At 40.7% G+C, this 18178-nt stretch overlaps 1 protein-coding gene across 2 annotated transcripts; it reads left to right on the top strand.

Moving 5' to 3' along the window:
- The first annotated feature begins 2133 nt into the window (after positions 1 to 2133).
- Positions 2134 to 17731, top strand: PDYN (prodynorphin). Of its 2 annotated transcripts, XM_075278625.1 has the most exons (4): positions 2134 to 2236; positions 3638 to 3748; positions 16128 to 16265; positions 16635 to 17731. In XM_075278625.1, the coding sequence occupies exons 3-4, from the start codon at positions 16140 to 16142 to the stop codon at positions 17331 to 17333; spliced, it is 825 nt and encodes a 274-aa protein (XP_075134726.1). In that variant the 5' UTR covers positions 2134 to 2236; positions 3638 to 3748; positions 16128 to 16139; the 3' UTR covers positions 17334 to 17731. The 2 variants fall into 2 exon arrangements, with proteins under 2 accessions (XP_075134726.1, XP_075134727.1); XM_075278626.1 differs by lacking the exon at positions 3638 to 3748.
- The last annotated feature ends 447 nt before the right edge of the window (positions 17732 to 18178 follow it).

The following is an 18178-nucleotide window of genomic DNA, read 5'->3' as shown; positions in this document are numbered from 1 at the left end:
TGAATTCAGCGCACTGACAGCTTTCCCGATCAGTCAGAAGGGCGTTCCTGACAGTCTGTCAGGTACGTCCTTCTCCAAAACTGCGCCTATAGTGCTGTACTATGTGAGCGGGGAGGAATGCCCCTCCCTCTGCTCCCAGTGCTCGTCCATAGACGAGTATTATCAGGAGGGGAGGGGGGAGTTCCTCCCGGCTCTCACAGCACAGCGTGATAGGCGCACTGTCAGCTTTCCAGCAGTATATAGAACTGCCTGTGCCCAAATCGGTGAAAGGTCCTCTTTAATATCTGATCAGTGGGGGTCTGATACCCACGGTACCCACAGATCAGATGATATAAGCAACAGCAGCGTTTTGGTTAGCTTCAAAAGTTAACGATGTCACATTCATTTGTCACATGGCTTTTATTTTCACATTCATTTGTCCCATTTAAGTTAGCGGGGATGAGCCGCAATATTAAACACTGCACTATACAATGTACAATGCTGTGTATAATGACAACTAAGAGGCCATAGGACTCATCTATATGCTGCAGCCTCTTCAAAAAGTTGACCATAGGGGTTCCAAGCGTTGGATCCCCCCCTGATCTGGTATACATGACTTATCCGAAGGATAGCTCACCCATATCTTAGCCGTTGAAAACCCTCTATTGCCTCTATGGTTAGCTGCAGTGAAAGATCTCTTCAATCATTTGTTACATTGTTTCAGTTACCTTCATACATACTGGAATAAGTCTTATTTATTCCATAGGAGCTGCAGCTGCAGATATCATCATCCTAATTATTAATGTGGGTGCTCAGATGCTGCTTCTGACAGCACATGCAACTGTTGACACTGGATCACATTGATGCGGGGAGACAGGAGTAGACATTTAGCATGTGGAGAGAAGAACACAGGTGCCTGATGTGTATGCTGTGTATAGCAGAAATTGTGGATTGTCTACCACAGTCTATAGTGTCACTGTGTGTAGTACCTGTTCTGTATAATGTGTAAAATATATTCTTAGTATAGTGTAGACTGTGTACATGTTTTGTATAGTGTATATTCTGTATTGTAGTTGCTGTGTATAGTATGTTCTGTATAATGTGTATACTATATCCTCTGTATGGTGTAGCTTGTGTTCTGTATAGTGGATACTGTGCATAGTATGTAGTACATGTTCTGTATAATGTGTTTAATACATGCTCTGTATAATGTAGATTGTGTATAGTACATGTTTTGTATAGTGTATACTATGTATAGTAGTTGCTCTGTATAGTCTGTAGTACATGTGTGCTGTATAATGTGTTTAATACATGTGCTGTATAATGTAGATTGTGTATAGTACATGATTTTTATAGTGTATACTATGTATAGTAGTTAAGGTGTATAGTATGTAGTACATGTGTTCTGTATAATGTGTATACTATATTCTCTGTATAGTGTAAATTGCGTATAGTATGTTTTGTATAGTGTATACTGTATATAGAATTTGCTGTGTATAGTACATGTCTGTATAATGTGTATACTGTATTCTCTGTATAGTGTAGATTGTGTATAGCACGTTTTGTATAGTGTGTACTGTGTGCTGTAGTTGCTGTGTATAGTATGTAGTATATCTTCTGTATAATATGTATACTATATTGTTTGTATAGGGCACATTGTGTACAGTACATGTTTTGTATAGTGCATGCTTGTATAGTGTATATTATGTATAGTACATGCTCTGTATAGTGTATACTGTATATAGTACATGTTGAATAAAATGTATGTAGTATATAGTGTATACAGTGCATAGTACACAGTCTATATTGTGTATATTATTTCTAATATTTAATCCTGTAAAATTAATTCACATAAAAAGAGATTGCCAATGTTTTTCTTCCATATACATTTATTGCATAAATTGTCAACTGTTTGTCCCAGATTTTACAACTGACAATATGAAATCTGTTTTTTAAATTTTCTTCCAGACAGAGGATGATGATGATGATGATGATGATGATAAGAAGATGCAGTGACATTCTCGACACATGGAATGCAGGTTTACAATGAATCCTAATGGAAGAAGGGGTGGGGGATATCATGGCAGTCCCTCCCTGTGCACCTCCCCATACATAAGAAGTTGTGGAGAGTCTCATGCGCTCATATGAAAGCCAGGAGAACCTGGAACTGACTTCTGGAGTTAAGATCACCTGCCTGGACCCACAGATGAGAGGAAAGGTCCCCAACTTCTATTAGGCTTCATCGTCTTGCAAAGAGGTAACAATTTTAAATCCATTCATATAAATTGAAAGTCCCTACATATCTTATATAGTTTGACACCCCAAAACAACGCACACCCAAACATATAACACATATGCTGCACACAGGGCATTCCCTTGCAACATCTGTAATTTGCACCCCATGTTTATAACACAAAATTAGCAGTCCTATAACACTAGCTATCCCATTGTCTTATGTATATCACATATCTCTTCAAGGCACGATAAGTTTACCATATGTAATATATAGTACACAGCAATATGCCATCACATCATACAGACTGTAACTAATAATAATAATACTGGACTTCTGAATATCTGTCATTCTAGGTTTTTATTTTACAGCTAACCACCTAAGTATACTAAATTTACAGGACATAGAACATAGACAGATATGGTATTCTTTAACAATATTGAACATACAGATCTGCTGTAGAGTATACAGAAGAGCACACACAGGTTATAACAACACTACTTCACTGGGAACTAGAAAATGTACAATCTTATTGGCACATACATGGCATCTTAGTGTTCTGTCTTATGGTCCATATGTACCATATGTACAATACACCGAATTGTAAAATATAGTGTGTATATCACCTGTCATTATACCAATCTACACCATCCCAAATTTACTAGTCACAAAGTATGGCATACCCACGAAAATATCATAAGATATTGGTGTACCCAAATAATTCAGCAAACAAGCTCATAAAACATCCCAATAGGTTACAATGTATAGTGTAATTGCTATCTTAATTTATCTTATCTTATGCCAGAATTAGAAAACAAATATTATAAAGTGCACACCACCCTATATTACATATCAGTAATTCACCATAAGATATGGCGTCTATTCCGTGATCCCATAACTATGACACAATCTTATACAAAGCCAGGAATGAACGCTCCTTGTGACATCACAGAAACTGTGAAAAGCTACGGTACCCTAATATTTAACTCACAAGTTATGTCACTATACTAACACCAATTTCTGAGACACAGTACACAAATATCAGTAAATGCAAAAAAACCATAGAACATTGTATCACAAGGAATCATCAGAAAATATCGGAACAGAAGTGCACCCCAAAGAATCACCAGAAATTGTACAACCTTTTAGTGTACATCACTCCACTATCCCACTTCTCACTACCACACAGCACCCCAAATTTACCAGACACTCTATAGTATAGAGTAGGAAAACATCCCATAGGATCCGAAACAAACTTACTCCAGGGATTTTCCATAACACACTATAGCAAAATCCTGCCCTACAGCTAGTGGATCTCTATGGATTATTATAATACAATGATCAGTATACAGAGTGCTGACCTAACCACACAGCCCCCCCCTTCCCCATTACAGATATCCCACTAAATGTTTGCTAATGTTTAAGGGCTGGATCCCTAAAAAGAGACTCAGGAACTTCAACATCCTTGAGGAAGACTCTCCAAAACCTGCTGCAGGCAACACGACTTGAGGAGTACAAAAGATTCTTGAATTGGAGGTAAATTTCCCTGTATAGAATTGTTTTAGGTTATAAGTGCCATATACTTTGGGACGGTGGGTTCATGTTACCTCTTGTATAATACAGGGGTCCAGGTACCCACAATGTGACTGAGTGCTAAGATTTCTGTTTATAGGGACAGTAACAGGAAAAGTAACCCTGCTGTCTGTTTTCTCTTCACTTACTGGGCCAGTATATAATCTCTTGCTCCCTGTTAGCAGCCATATGTGGCTGGGCAGAGGGTGACTATAGGACAGGTGACTCCAGTCTATTCCTCCCTGCAGTCTTTTGTGGCAGGGGAGAGACTGACTGTAGATTATGGAGAACCTCCACAGACATTTACATCTCTATGTGTGACTGATATCATCCGCTCTTCCTTTGTACTATTATAATTAGGGTTAGGACTGACATTTCAGGGATCCAGCCTTGTCCCCTACCTAAACCATATGTCAATTTTAACCATGTCGTTTGCTGGTACAGCGGTGCCAAATGTATCCCTAACAATAGTTGCTGTAAACATGGCATTTTAGCAGTGAGTAAATGTTAGGTACTCTAGTATTATATACAATACAATACAATCTGTCGCCCAGTCTACACTGCCATAATACCATGTTATGTGTCACTATCACCCTCCCCACAGTGGCACTTATTGCTGTTTTCCAGCTCACCCCTCCCCCATAATGACGTGAATGACATGGAGTCTAAGAAGATAGAGAAATGTGAGTTATTAACTTCAGTTAAAGCAATTTTTCACCCCATTACAATTCCCAGGAGGAACAACGTTAATGACCTGAATCTTCATTCAATCACACCAAAGATGAATAATGAGAAAAGGGAATAATAATAATCATCATCATAATGGTAAAAAAAATAAAAATGGTGAATAAAGAGACGTATTTTGCACTGGGGTGCAACGTCACTACCATAATATACCGATTAAACAGCGTAATAGCCAACGTATAGGGTTATTGCCCCTGGAGCATTGAAGCAGGGACAAACATTAGTGCGGATTTAAAGGGCTAAAGACCCTCTAGTCCAAGGCTTGTCACAGTAGTTTGCTGCATTACAAGTGTGGCCAAAAACACACATCTCCCTAAAAATACCTCATTTAAGGGTGTACAGTAAATTGTCTGGTAGCCGGGGCTCCACAGCAACATATGAAAGCTAGAATTCATGTGGTCCCCTAGGAATCCATTATACATAGTATCACACTGCGATCTAACACCATAGTATAAGTGGAATCAATGCGATTGTAGAGCTGTGATTTAGGGTCTGTTCACATGGTGCAAATAAATCACAGTTTACTGTCGTGATTAATGTAACACTGTCAGAGTGCAATGGTTTTGCATTGATGTAGCAGAAACTGCAGCATCATCATTTTACAGTAATCATGACAGTAAACTGCTCTTTAACTGCACTGTGTGAATAGACCCCTGAGGGGGTCACAGATCGTATGATAATGCTTAATTACCTAATTAATATAATTTATGTTGTCAGGCAGCACAGCCGAGATACAGTTAACAATCTTATCACAACTAAAGCATCTGCTGTTATTACAGTTTGTGATCTGTTTTTGCTTTTTACAGGCAAAACTATTTTTTTTCTACAATTTCCCCTGTAAAATTTCAATTGCATTGAAAACAACAGTAAGAATGTATGCTTTACTGCACCTTACCTACAACTGTGTGAAAGCACCCTAAACATTGTCCAGTCCCGTCCTGAAACTTGGGGCGTCATGTGGTTGACTCTTTACCTTTAAACAGTGTCCTTATCTGACATTCTACACCAGATCCCTTTCTGAACAGCAACAGAGTCACCTTCCAGCCAAGAGGATAGTATCCAGGGTCACATCCCTCCACTGACCCTGACCTACTGCCCGGAATTTTTCCATTTTCCGATTCATTTATTTTTAGTAATAATGACATATGTAATGATTGTGATGGAGGGACCATATGTAATGCCTATGGTGAAAGTGGCACAAAGGGTGAAGAAAGCAAGTGGTGGGGTTGGGGAATACAAGCAGCATGTTCTTGAGATGTGTATGCATCAAGGGTGAAATTAGTGACGAAATTAGTGATAAATAGCCAATATACATGAGAGGATGAGTAAAAAATAATAAATAAATGTTATTAATTTGGCCTTAATAGGACTTGCTAGGGGTTTGATTGCCAGACAATAATTGTAATGAGTAGAAATTCACTTCTAAGGATAGAAAACATATCTTCTGCTATTAAGGTAAATTTACACGGGAAAGACTTATTGCAGTTTGTTTGTTCGTTTGAACTGGACTTGCAAAAAAATTAATGGGGAAATTAATAAACTGAAAATGACGGTTTTCTGGTGTAAAAATAGTGCATTTTTAGCACATGGCTGTTTGCACCAAAAAATACTCCACTTTGTCCTTTACCCACTTTGCTAGGAACTGGACTAGGATCAAGAATTGGTTGGAATGCCTCAACCAGACAGAAAAGCTTGCACTCATCTTAAATAGATATCAGTTCTGGTGCAGGGACCTTACGAGACGTTCCAGACGGTTGTCCCATGAAAAGCATCCTATCTATACTGCTAGTTTATGTGGATTTAAGACTTTTCCTATATACATTGCTTTATCAAAACTGGTTTGTTCAGCCACTATCTTAATTTATTCACTTCATTGTTTACACTGCATTTCTATGACCACAGGCCTGGACCATGGGCTTATCTGCTCAGTCCCCAAGCGACATAGCTGCCTGCTCTCGGGGTGGGGGGAGGGGCTGAGTGCTCGGCAGCAGCTCTGAGCTGTGTATGTCTCTGCCACAGACAAGTAACGGAGCTTCTCAGATAGGGGAGAGGGGAGGTGAAAGCTCCGGGATTTCTGAGCTGTTTTATCTCCTGCTCTTCCACTTATCAGTCGGTTTAATTGAATTTGGCTGATAAGGGCTGAGATAGGGAGTCCTCTGTATGTAATGCAATGTATGTAATGTATACCTCTGTATGTAATGCAAACTGACTCAAATCCAGCTCTGCTACATCAGGTTATACATCAGCTTCATACTGTGGTAATGCATTTACAACCAATCCCTCATTACTGCCTGCAAACATAGCAGATAGCAGAGCAAGTGAAACCCCGCCCACCAATGTGCCAAGAAAACCAGGAAGTGAAGAGAGCACACAGCATGCAGGTTGGTGAACAAGCGAGATGGGAATACCCCTTTAATAAGAGACCTGAGCCTTAATAATTCTGGCACACCTCACACTAGCAGAGGAATTCATAAGACTGGTGTGGAAGATACCAGATCTGAAAAATTACCCCCCATGTGCTTGCTGTCACCTTGTGATTTCACAGTTTTCCTCTGCAGACTTTCTGCTCCTATTATACCTGTACAGAAAACGTCAGTGTTTCCAAAGGTATAATAGCCTTGCTGCAGTGGCATAACTAGGAATGACGGGGCCCTGTGATGAACTTTTGACATGGGGCCCCCTCCAAGAGGGGTAAATGGGCGTGCAGGCTGTTTGTGAATAAGAGGGTGACGTGGGGTGCAGGGTATGTATAAGCAAGAGGGGAAATGGGGGTGCAAGCTGTGTGCGAGCAAGAGGGTGATCTGAAGGGTGGAGCCCCCCATTCCACCACACTCTTGCTCACCCACAGCCCACACCTCCATTCCTCCTTCTTTCTCACACACAGCCTGCACCCCCAGGTCAGCCTCTTTGCTCACACACAGCCTGCATGCGCATGTACCCCTCTTGCTCACACACAGCCTACACCACCCATTCCCTCCTCTTGCTCACATAGGGCAGAATGGGGGGTGCAGAATGTGAGTAGGAGGGGTACATAGGTGTGCAGGCTGTATGTGAGAAAGGAAGGAATGGGGGTGTAGACTTTCTCACACACACCCTGCACACTCATGTACCCCTCTTCCTCACAGCCTATAACCCATTCCCCCCATTGTACACTGACCTGTACAATCCGGGTAGCTCCGCACACAAAAGACACTGAGTCTATGTTAGTAGATTAAAGGACCTTTGATGACGCCATGATGACGTCATGTCTCAGATCCTTCAATCTACTAGTATAGATGCCGGCACAGGGCCTGTGTCACTATGCAAGTGCTGGGAGGCAGCAGGGGCCCGGACAGCAGGCGGCCCCTGCTTGGGTGCAGTAGTAAAGGCAGCAATTGAAGATGGACTGTGGGGGAGGCAGCTCCTCTCCATCCTCAGGCAGCCCCCGGCGCTGCAGTAAATAGGGCCCGTTATGTGATGGAGTTACTCCAGCAGGTAACGGCCTATTTAAAGAAAAATAATAATCCGCAGCGATAGCAGCTGTCACCGGGCCCCCTAGTATCCTGGGCCCTGTGGCAGCTGCCTCCGCTGCTATCATGGTAGTTACGCCCCTGCCTTGCTGTGATTTCCAGAAATGCAGCTTTTCCACTGTGGATTATTTTCTACAATGTGTGGATGGGATTAGCCAGAATCCCACCCATTTTGCAGGTACTGTAAAACCCTGCATTTTCACAACATGTGGCCCCAGTCTTACATTGCAAGTGTTAAAACCTAAAGCAATAATTGATATGCTGAGATTCTAAAATCCGCTGCACAGGTCACTTTGCGCTGTGGTTTTTGGTCATAACAAGTGGATGGGATTTGTTTGCTACTTTAGATTGCGGTAGATAAGTCACTGGTAAGTTCACACAGGTTACCCCGCTGTCAGCATTCCCATTGCGTCCCTTGCCATATATTGTTTTTTTTTCTCTTTTCATACTTCATGACTATTTATTATTATTCTGAAGGTTTTGTAATTCGTGTAATTATTTTATGACTGGTCATGTGGCTGTATTACGTCTACAGACTGCACATGGTTCATATATATTCTGAGGCTAGGGACATATTTGGGACTAGGGTCCCATGGTGGGAATATTAAAGGATTATCTTTTCTTATCTTAAATTTGTGGCAACTGAAACCGACATCTTGCAGATGGTGGATGTGGTTTTGACTTGTGCACTATTTTGCCAGCAATACTGTGGGTTTACAGGTAAACTTTGATGTTACCAGCAAGCTCATTGGAGTGTTTTTTGTCCACATCTGTTCTACCTTGCCTGTCCCTGTCCTGAAAGAGCCAGGCTAGTGACCTAGATAAGAATTTATCAATAAGTGATACAAGACACATCATATATTGTAGATAAGGTCTATCAACTTATAACACATTGTTTCAGACAAAAGAGACCTAGGCAAAACAAAGGGTTAAACGTATTCTATTGTACTATTGTCAGGTATCTTAGATGACTTTATCTGTTTAGTCAATGGTTATATGCTGGATAATGGGGATACAGGATAACAAAGAGTTAAGAGCAGCTTTTGGGTATAGGTGGTTGGGAGCATTGTGACAAGCAGGAAATATACATGCTGTTCTAAGCTATGCAGAACCTCACATTTCAGTATAGCACTTGACTTTGAGGCGTCATTGATTGTTATATTACGATCTTGTGTATCCCATTCCCTTTGCATCTATCTGCATGGTATTTTTATTTTTTTTCCTCTCAAGGACATATGTGCTCTCATATCTTTGTATGAAAAATAGCTGCTTCTGCTAGATGAGAACAGAAACCTTCATTTGTATATTTCCATGTTGTTTAACCTACAATATACAGCATTGTTAGTACAAGTATAAGCTGCCTCTAATGTGTGCTATATTACGTCAATAATTCCATTATAAATCTACAGATTACAGTAAATGATGTATTTTTTCAAAGACGATAGCACTTAGATTGGAATTAATAAATGCATTTTGCAGTGTCACTTGTGTCTAGTAGGGGCAATAGAATTATTTGCTCTCTACAGCAAATACAGCTGTAGTACCTGTTATACCCACTAGAGGCAGTAGATTGCTTGTTGTTTGTAAAATAGTAATAACATGGCATGTTTCTGCCTTGCATGGAGCTGCAGCTTTATAGCAATGTCTACTGTAGAAATTCAATTTTCATATACCTCTTTATAGAGTTGGGGAAGGGTCTCCCATTCAGGATCCGCATCTCTTGTCCAGGAGTAGAGAGGTTACAAAGAGCATATCTCACTATGAAGGCTGTCTAGACTTGCATTAAGCAGACAATCCATTGATGTAAATGAGAACTGTGTAATGCCTAATTTCCCCTGTGGGGGTGCTGCACTTATTACTAGGTATCCTTTCCAGGTTACAGTTGATCACTCGGAGTCATCTTATTGTATAGATGCCCAGTAATGGCAGTATACCTCTGCTCTCTGTATTGGTAGTAGTAATGATCAAATGTAAACTGGAAAATAACACCGTAGTATCTCCCTTGTCCAGTAGGGACCCTGGAATTATTTGTTTATTTCATAGACATGTTCACATGGTGGAATTTGGCGCTGATTTTGAGGAGGATCTTGCCGCAGATTCTGCAGCTGACTCAGACACAGAACCTGTAGTGCAAGTGACTCCATTTATTAGGCTGATTTATCTGAACATTATCAGTGGGATATGGGAAAAAGCAGGAAATGGAAGAGGAATTTGAAGGGCATGAACTTACCATTAGAACATTTGGAATTTGTATGGTCTTGGATATAAATCTGTAAAACCTTTTCTAACCAGTAGGGGCAGCAGCAATATTCAATGTGTGGAATTTGCATAGATGGATGCAGTACCTCCTGTGCTCGCCTGAAGCAGCACAATTTTCCTCTTTCTGTAGTGGTAAGAAGGACTGTAGAGTAAACTGGAAAACAAAATTGCAGGATTACTTGTGTCCAGTACAGATGGTAGAATGGTCTGACTCTGCTCCCATGGAAGAATAAGGCTGTTTAGAATTTGCATGGACTATTAAATGTAGCTGCACCAGCACTTATGTCCAGTAGAGGAGTTCAATAAATTCAATGGGTTTAATTAAACTAAATCCTGTTTATGGCATAAATGTGTATTAAAACTTCAACTTTATTGAAAAAACTCTAAAAAACACAGATATATAGTGATGCATATGTAATGAGCTTTACACCCTTTTTTATATTTTTTACCCTGTATTAATGTATAAACAGGGCTTAGCGGGCAAATAGCTTTGGACATATCCACTGCGATATACACAGTGAATGACCTAATAAAGACGCTTCTGTTAGGAAACAGTTCACATATATGTAGAAATCAGGTGTCAGAATTGTTAGTACGACCCCGCCCTCCGTGTTGCTTTAAACACTTTTTACTCGGAGGTACGTGTCAGTTGAAAAATAGAGCTAAGGAAGAGCTCCGTTAATAACTCTACATATGATGTAACACAATTATATAACTCCGGATATATTGCTCAGAGCCAGCTCTATCAAATGGTTTGTATGAACAAATTCCGTGTCTCTAAATACTCGAGACACAAGACGTCCAAACCAAAAAGTCAACACCTTCTCTATGATACAAATAACTAGTGAACCAGATAACCATAGCTCATACTAGTATAATGCTAGGGTGCAACAGAGTTTGTATAGTTTAGTCCCTGTTGATATTCACTCCTATTTATAGTTGGGAACAATGTTTGGCCATTGTCTATATTACAATGTATCAATTTGGCCTTTTCCCTACTAATCGCAACAATTAAACCCTCAAGGGCTAGTTATTTGTATCATAGAGAAGGTGTTGACTTTTTGGTTTGGACGTCTTGTGTCTCGAGTATTTAGAGACACGGAATTTGTTTATACAAACCATCTGATAGAGCTGGCTCTGAGCAATATATCCAGAGTTATATAATCTGTGTTACATCATATGCAGAGTTATTAACGGAGCTCTTCCTTAGCTCTATTTTTCAACTGACACGTACCTCCGAGTAAAAAGTGTTTAAAGCAACACGGAGGGCGAGGTTGTACTAACAATTCTGACACCTGATTTCTACATATATGTGAACTGTTTCACAGTGGATGATATGTCCAAAGCTATTTGCCCGCTAAGCCCTGTTTATACATTAATACAGGGTAAAAAATATAAAAAGGGTGTAAAGCTCATTACATATGCATCACTATATATCTGTGTTTTTTAGAGTTTTTTCAATAAAGTTGAAGTTTTAATACACATTTATGCCATAAACAGGATTTATGTCCAGTAGAGGAGGCAGTATCAGAAAACATTGAGACTAGACGGTGCTGACGATGAGGAGGGAGCGTATATAGATAGATAGATAGATAGATAGATAGATAGATAGATAGATAGATAGATAGATAGATAGATAGATAGATGTCACAGGTGCAGTAAGTACCACCTAAACCATTCCATTACTGGCAACTGGCAACACATTATACATACGTTCTAATCTGCAGGGAGTGGAAATATATTAATAAATGTCATACCAAGTTCTGGGAAACCAGTATGACAACAATAGAGAATCCATCATACCGCCACAACGCAAAAAACAATGTATATTCAGCTCACCCCTTAATCATGAACACCTGATCCTGGGCCGCACGGATGTGGATGGACCTTGTTCCACTTGTAAAGCCAGCAAAAAGTAAAGAATATCCAGCATCTCCAGAAGGTAAAAATTAACTTTTATTTCCGCATTAAAAAAATATAAGCATCACAGGTAAGTACACCCAGCGTACAGAGATTGTTTAAGCTTAAAAAATCTCTGTACGCTGGGTGTACTTACCTGTGATGCTTATATTTTTTTAATGCGGAAATAAAAGTTAATTTTTACCTTCTGGAGACGCTGGATATTCTTTACTTTATACCGCCACAACAGCTTGCCCAAAAACATATATCAAAATAGACTACAAAACATAGCATCCTAGTCCTTCTGACATCTCAAACGCAAATCTTCTAAACAATGGATTTGTTGCAATCCCTTTAATTGTGAGGTCAGAGCTCATAACCTTCACCTCCTTTTCTAAAGGGGGCCTCTCAGAGGGAAATACTGTCTAACATGCAGGCATCAGGAAGAACTGAGCAAATTAATGCCTAGGTTTGTGAGGAAAGATTCAGTATAATCCGTCATTTATCCATTAAAATGATGGCTCATGCCTCTTGCTATGTTGAGAAGTCCCAGAGGCCGTCCTAGCAGTGACTGACCGCTATCTCTGTATTCACAGTTAGTTCCCATATACATGGCCATGTGCAGTGTGTGAAAGAGTTGGTGAGAATGGAACGGAGGGCACACAGATAAGTATCTCACGGCTTTGTTCTATGGCCTGGACACACAGACCCAAAAACTGTGGCTGTGTGTATGGAGCTTTAGAAAATTCTAGGATTGCATATTATCCGCCTTTGTGGAGCCCTATAGAGTGGAGTCGATCACTGACTCATGAAAAGAGCTGAAAAATGGAGGAGCATCAACCTGTTATCATCCCCTTACTTGGCTCTTAGGCGGATGGTTTAATGGACTTAATAGCGCCCTCTAGCTCAGAGTTTTCAGGCAATTTGTGCAATGCTCTTCTGGTAGCAGAATCTGTAGATTTCATACAACATTGTTGCCCATAGATTTGACGTTTTACGCCAATATGGATATTAAAAAAAAGTGAAAAACATTGATCTATGCAGTGTGTGAGCCCCGATGACACTGTTGACAATGACTCACTGTATCCATGGAGATTTATTATCATCCATATTTCTTATACAAATTGCACCGAGCCTCTGATTAATATTGGCATGACAACCTGGCCACTCCATCCTGTCATCACACTGGGAAGTTGTACACTATATGCTCTGCGTCCTCCATATGTGTCTCATGGCTGCAGCTGTATGTACCTCTAAAGTTATTGGAAAGGCAAAAGAGGACATGAAGAGGCGGCGCGCTAACCACGAAGTGCAAAGTTCTCACTGCTGATACAGAGTTCTAACCACATTGACCCATAGAGTAAATCATGGTGCCCTCAGTACCACCCACTATCACCCCAGTGCCTAGTGTAGTATTCACAGAGTTAGTGGATGTTCACACTACTGTTATAAATGTCCATCACCTAACCCCTCATAGGATAAGAGCAACTACATTTTTCTTCCATCAGAAGAGTCGCGTCTGTCGTTTTTTACATTAGAGTGCATTCAGACAGACTCCATCTCCATCAATCACTCTATAACTGTTAAAAGGGTTGTCCAGGAATTGCACCTTCTGTGGCAGAGGGCTGAGGAAGGAAAAACAGAAAACATACCTGTCCCCAAGCACTCCAGAGACCCCTGCCGTAGTCCGGTCCAGCGTCGCCTGGGAGCTTGTTCTGGTAGAAGACCTTGCTGAATGTCAGGAAAGGACACAGGACATCACTGACATATGACACTGGTGACCTCCCGTGTCCTTTCCTGTTCCTTTTTTTGTCAAATGCAAGTGAGGACTTCCGCTGGAACAAACCTCTGGGCGCTCTTGGACTGGACTGCATGGGGAACTCTGGAGAGGTGAGTATGGGTTATTTATTCACCTTCCCCGTCATCCTGCCAGAGAGAATTCCTGGACAACCCCTTTAAAGTCTGTTGTTCTCAAACTACAACAGATATGAGTAATGGTCATTAATAACGGTAGCGTGGACTCACCCATGGCCACACTGCAAATAGTAGTAATAGTACCAACTATAGTATCCTGGAATAAGCCACAGAGTCCATATGGTTTCCATCATTGTATTTGGCATTTTACTGGAAAAAAGTAGTACAGCATGTCCAACATTTTTATCCAATGCAGATGTGAATAGAGCCTAAGGTGGCCAAATAGACTTGAATAAGATTATTACTTATGTCAGAAATCTCACTGTCCATGCTCCTGTTTCTCCAGCCTGCAGCCGTCACTGGTTACCATGACCAGCAGTCATGCTCTGTCTGGGTCTGCTCAGCATGACAGAAGTTTAAGACATATCCTAGATAGAGGCGGAGTATTAATACTTGGCTTTAGCACAGTCATTTACCTGAAATAGTTTCTACAGCTCGGCTCCTTGTTTCTCTGAGCTTTTCCCCAACGTTGCTGATCTCCTGGTACTGACATTTGGCTTGTTTTTCTAGATTTCACCTTTCTCTCTGATTTGGCTATTTCTGATTTGTCTACGACGTAGACATATCTTTGTTTATGTTTTGGCTAATCCGTACTCTCCTGATTTGACCTCAGGCCCCCATAGCATTACTAGTTTAGTTCCCTCTTTCTGTGCAGGTGCACTTATTTTCATATACCAAGTTTTGCCTTGGCTAAATGGGTCCCAACTCGGCTAAAGGCTAAGTGGCCTCACAGTGAGCTGTGGTCAAAACATGATACTGAATTATACAAAGATGCTTACTTGCTGATAGTAGAGCTTATCAGTTTCATGTGACATATCTGGGAATTGCTTATATAGCAATTCCAAAACAATCTTGAAAGTCATCTGACTTTTTGAGGAATCTGACAGGAACCAGACTAAATTATGTGCAGATTAATGAATATCTTTTGGGTAAGTTCACACAGGGTTTTTTGGTCAGGATTTTGAGACCGTAGCCTCCTCAAATCAATGGGAGCCGGTCAGTGTGAACTTACCCTTAGGATGTCAACTGCTTTTAATGCGTTTGTGTTTTTGTAAATCTCAGCATGTCAATTATACCTATGGAAACCTTGGCATTTCCCATATACTGTAGGTGTAATAGGGAAACTCTATGTGTTTTAACTGCGGTCTTTTAACATTGTAAAAAACAAGATGTGTATGAAACCTTAGATAGTCAGGCAGTCCTGACATTTAACGTGCATACATCCACCTTAAGCCTTGAATATGTTAATTACTGAAAAAGTACCTGAGCTGCCCTTATCAGGTGTTACCTATCTCTCTGAATGTGTCCCATCAAGTAACTAAAAAAACTGATCAAGAACCTTTCATCTCTTCCAAAAGTTCTTTTTTGGCATTTAGCATACTGCCTTTGATATTATGGTTTATATTCAGTGACTTTTTCTAGGATTGCAGCTATATGTACTAAACTTCGGTAGCATGGAAGACAGGATGGCATAAAAGACAAATACAGTAGAGGAAGCAAGGAAACACTATTAGAAGGAGACCATATAAGATAGAAAATGGGAATAAGGGCATTTTGTGGGATCTATAAAAAAGGAACAATATGAAAGGGGCACTGGAAGAGCATGTGGGACAGAGGGAAGTTATGTGGAAAAATGGACAGATGTCATTATGGCAAGATCGATGGAGAGCCATGGAAGAGGCTCAAGGGATTGGAGGGCCATGGCTAGAAGCAGTGAGTGACATGTGGATGACCTGCCCAATTGACCCCCAAAACATTTATGGTAAGGTTTGTCCAATATGTTTTCCAGAAGACGCATGTACCCCCAAATACTGGATACTATTATGTAATTCATCTGATCACTGAATCAATAATCCTAGAGTTTATTTTGTCAAAATCGCAGTAATAACCAAAACATGACTATGATTGTAAAACCGACCTTATTGATTGTATTGTTTTTTTTCTTTGTGTTTATGCAGAAAATCTTGGAAATGGGTTTGCTGGTTTTGATAACGCTGCTTAGTCTCTCTGTTCCACGTGCAACTTGTACAGACTGTGTGTCTTGGTGCTTCTCCTGCGCCCTACAGTTCCAAGCCAACTCCCACTTCAGCCCTCTGGTAGGTATAGTATGGATGCTGAGCTGAAGCTGAGATGCTAGCACAGTTACACCCCATTTTTCTCTATGTATACCTCCTGAGCTTTTGTGTTCATTTCATTCCCTTAAACTAGGGTTCCTACTCTTTTGTTTGTAAAATTTTTATTGCCCATGGAGTGTTGAGCTGCATCTGTCCATAGATCCATAGCAGTTCAACAGGAGTAGTGGTGACTAAGACATCCAATGGGCTGCACGCGTAGTTTCTTTTGGTAAAAGAAAATGGCCAGAGATGCCAACCTAATCTTGGACACAATGACCCAATAAATGATGATGTTGACATTGAGGTGGCATCAGATGGCAAGCATTGACTAATTGATTTTTCATTTTGCAGGTTTGTTCTTTGCAATGTGAGGGATCCCTTACCTCTGTTACTGAGTGGAAGAGATGTGAGAATATGTTGTCTCCTGTAGGAGCTGTACTTGATATATCCAAAAGGGAGCAAGAGAGAGTGCCTACAGTGTCAGACCTCCAGGAGATACCAGTCAAGCGTTATGGAGGATTTATGAAAAAACTTGATAAGAATAAATTCTTCTTTAACTCCCCCAAGCGAGAAAGTGGCATTTACAAAGAAGAAGGTAGCAAGCCCTATAGTGATATCTTGCACAAGTATGGAGAAAGAGACCTCCTGGAGATACCTGATTCTGAGCAGGAAACAGAGGTCAATAACAAATCAGAAGAACAGAATGAGGCAAAAGAGGAGTGGAAGCGCTATGGAGGATTCCTGCGCAAATACCCCAAGAGGAGCCTGGAGAATTTACAGGGGGTAGAGGTAGACAGGAGGATGATACTGGACCCAGAGCTGGGGACAGGCCAGGGGGTAGAAGAGGTGGAGACAGAACAAGGGGTGGAGACAGAACAAGGGGTGGCGGATCTTCAGAAACGCTATGGGGGATTTATGCGCAGGATCCGGCCTAAATTAAAGTGGGACAATCAGAAAAGATATGGGGGATTCCTCAGGCGTCAATTCAAGGTCACTACAAGGTCAGAAGAAGATCCCAGCACCTTTTCTGGGGAGTTGTCCAACCTTTAAGAAGCATTAGTGTCTGCAGTGAGGAGGTGGTGGAATAGTAAACGCTCAAAAATCTTTCAGCACTCTTTACTCTGTCACATTCAACTTTATGACAACAATCCCATAGACAGTTATTGACATACATGGGATGCTGTAGCTTGTCATAAATGTGAAATTAATACACATCGCCATCTGTAGGCCATCAGGCGGTACTGCACGCAATCTGTGAATTCTCTTTTCCACACAACAGCTCATTTAATATGCTGAATGTATAGTATGTTCTTGTTTGTACTGTGCACAGATGTAAATAGCGCTTTACATTAAAATATTACACAACTAACTGTTTATGCAGTAGTTTGTGAAGCACTTCTGAACGCCAACAAGCTGCCATCCCAAGAATTACCAAAATAACTCAAGTAACAAATCAGCATATATTAAAATAAAACAATAAATCATTCAAGAATGGAGTATTGGTGAAGGTACCTTTAAGGAGAATAATACCCTACAAGGTGACATAATAGGCACAGATGTACTCAAAGGTCCAAAGCACGTGACAAGGCCGGAACTTCAAGAACACTACATTTAGAGGACCCGAAGAGGCGGTAGAATGGCTTGTCACATATACTCCTGTGATCACTATTAGCCATACAGCCGACCAGACGCATATAACAAACTTCCCTACATCTCAACTCTGTAGAATTTGGACTCTTTGTGGTTGCGGAGGAGAAGCAATTCTTACTTGTTATAGAGTCCAACTGGCACTTTGCAAGGGTACTGTAAGAAGGTCTGAAGACAAGCTCCTTTTAAGATCCTGTTTATCTGTCTCTTTACCTACCACTTCATATTCCTTCATGAAATCAAGAATG

Source organism: Leptodactylus fuscus, chromosome 6 (genome assembly GCF_031893055.1).
Source record: "Leptodactylus fuscus isolate aLepFus1 chromosome 6, aLepFus1.hap2, whole genome shotgun sequence".
In the NCBI taxonomy this organism is placed as follows: domain Eukaryota; kingdom Metazoa; phylum Chordata; class Amphibia; order Anura; family Leptodactylidae; genus Leptodactylus; species Leptodactylus fuscus.
This window is presented reverse-complemented; position numbering and strand designations above follow the sequence as displayed.

Coding starts and splice junctions, on each gene's coding strand:
- PDYN (XM_075278626.1), top strand. CDS start 16,140: ATGGGTTTGCTGGTTTTGATAACGCTGCTTAGTCTCTCTGTTCCACGT. Junction 16,266..16,634: donor ACTCCCACTTCAGCCCTCTG/GTAGGTATAGTA, acceptor TTCATTTTGCAG/GTTTGTTCTTTGCAATGTGA.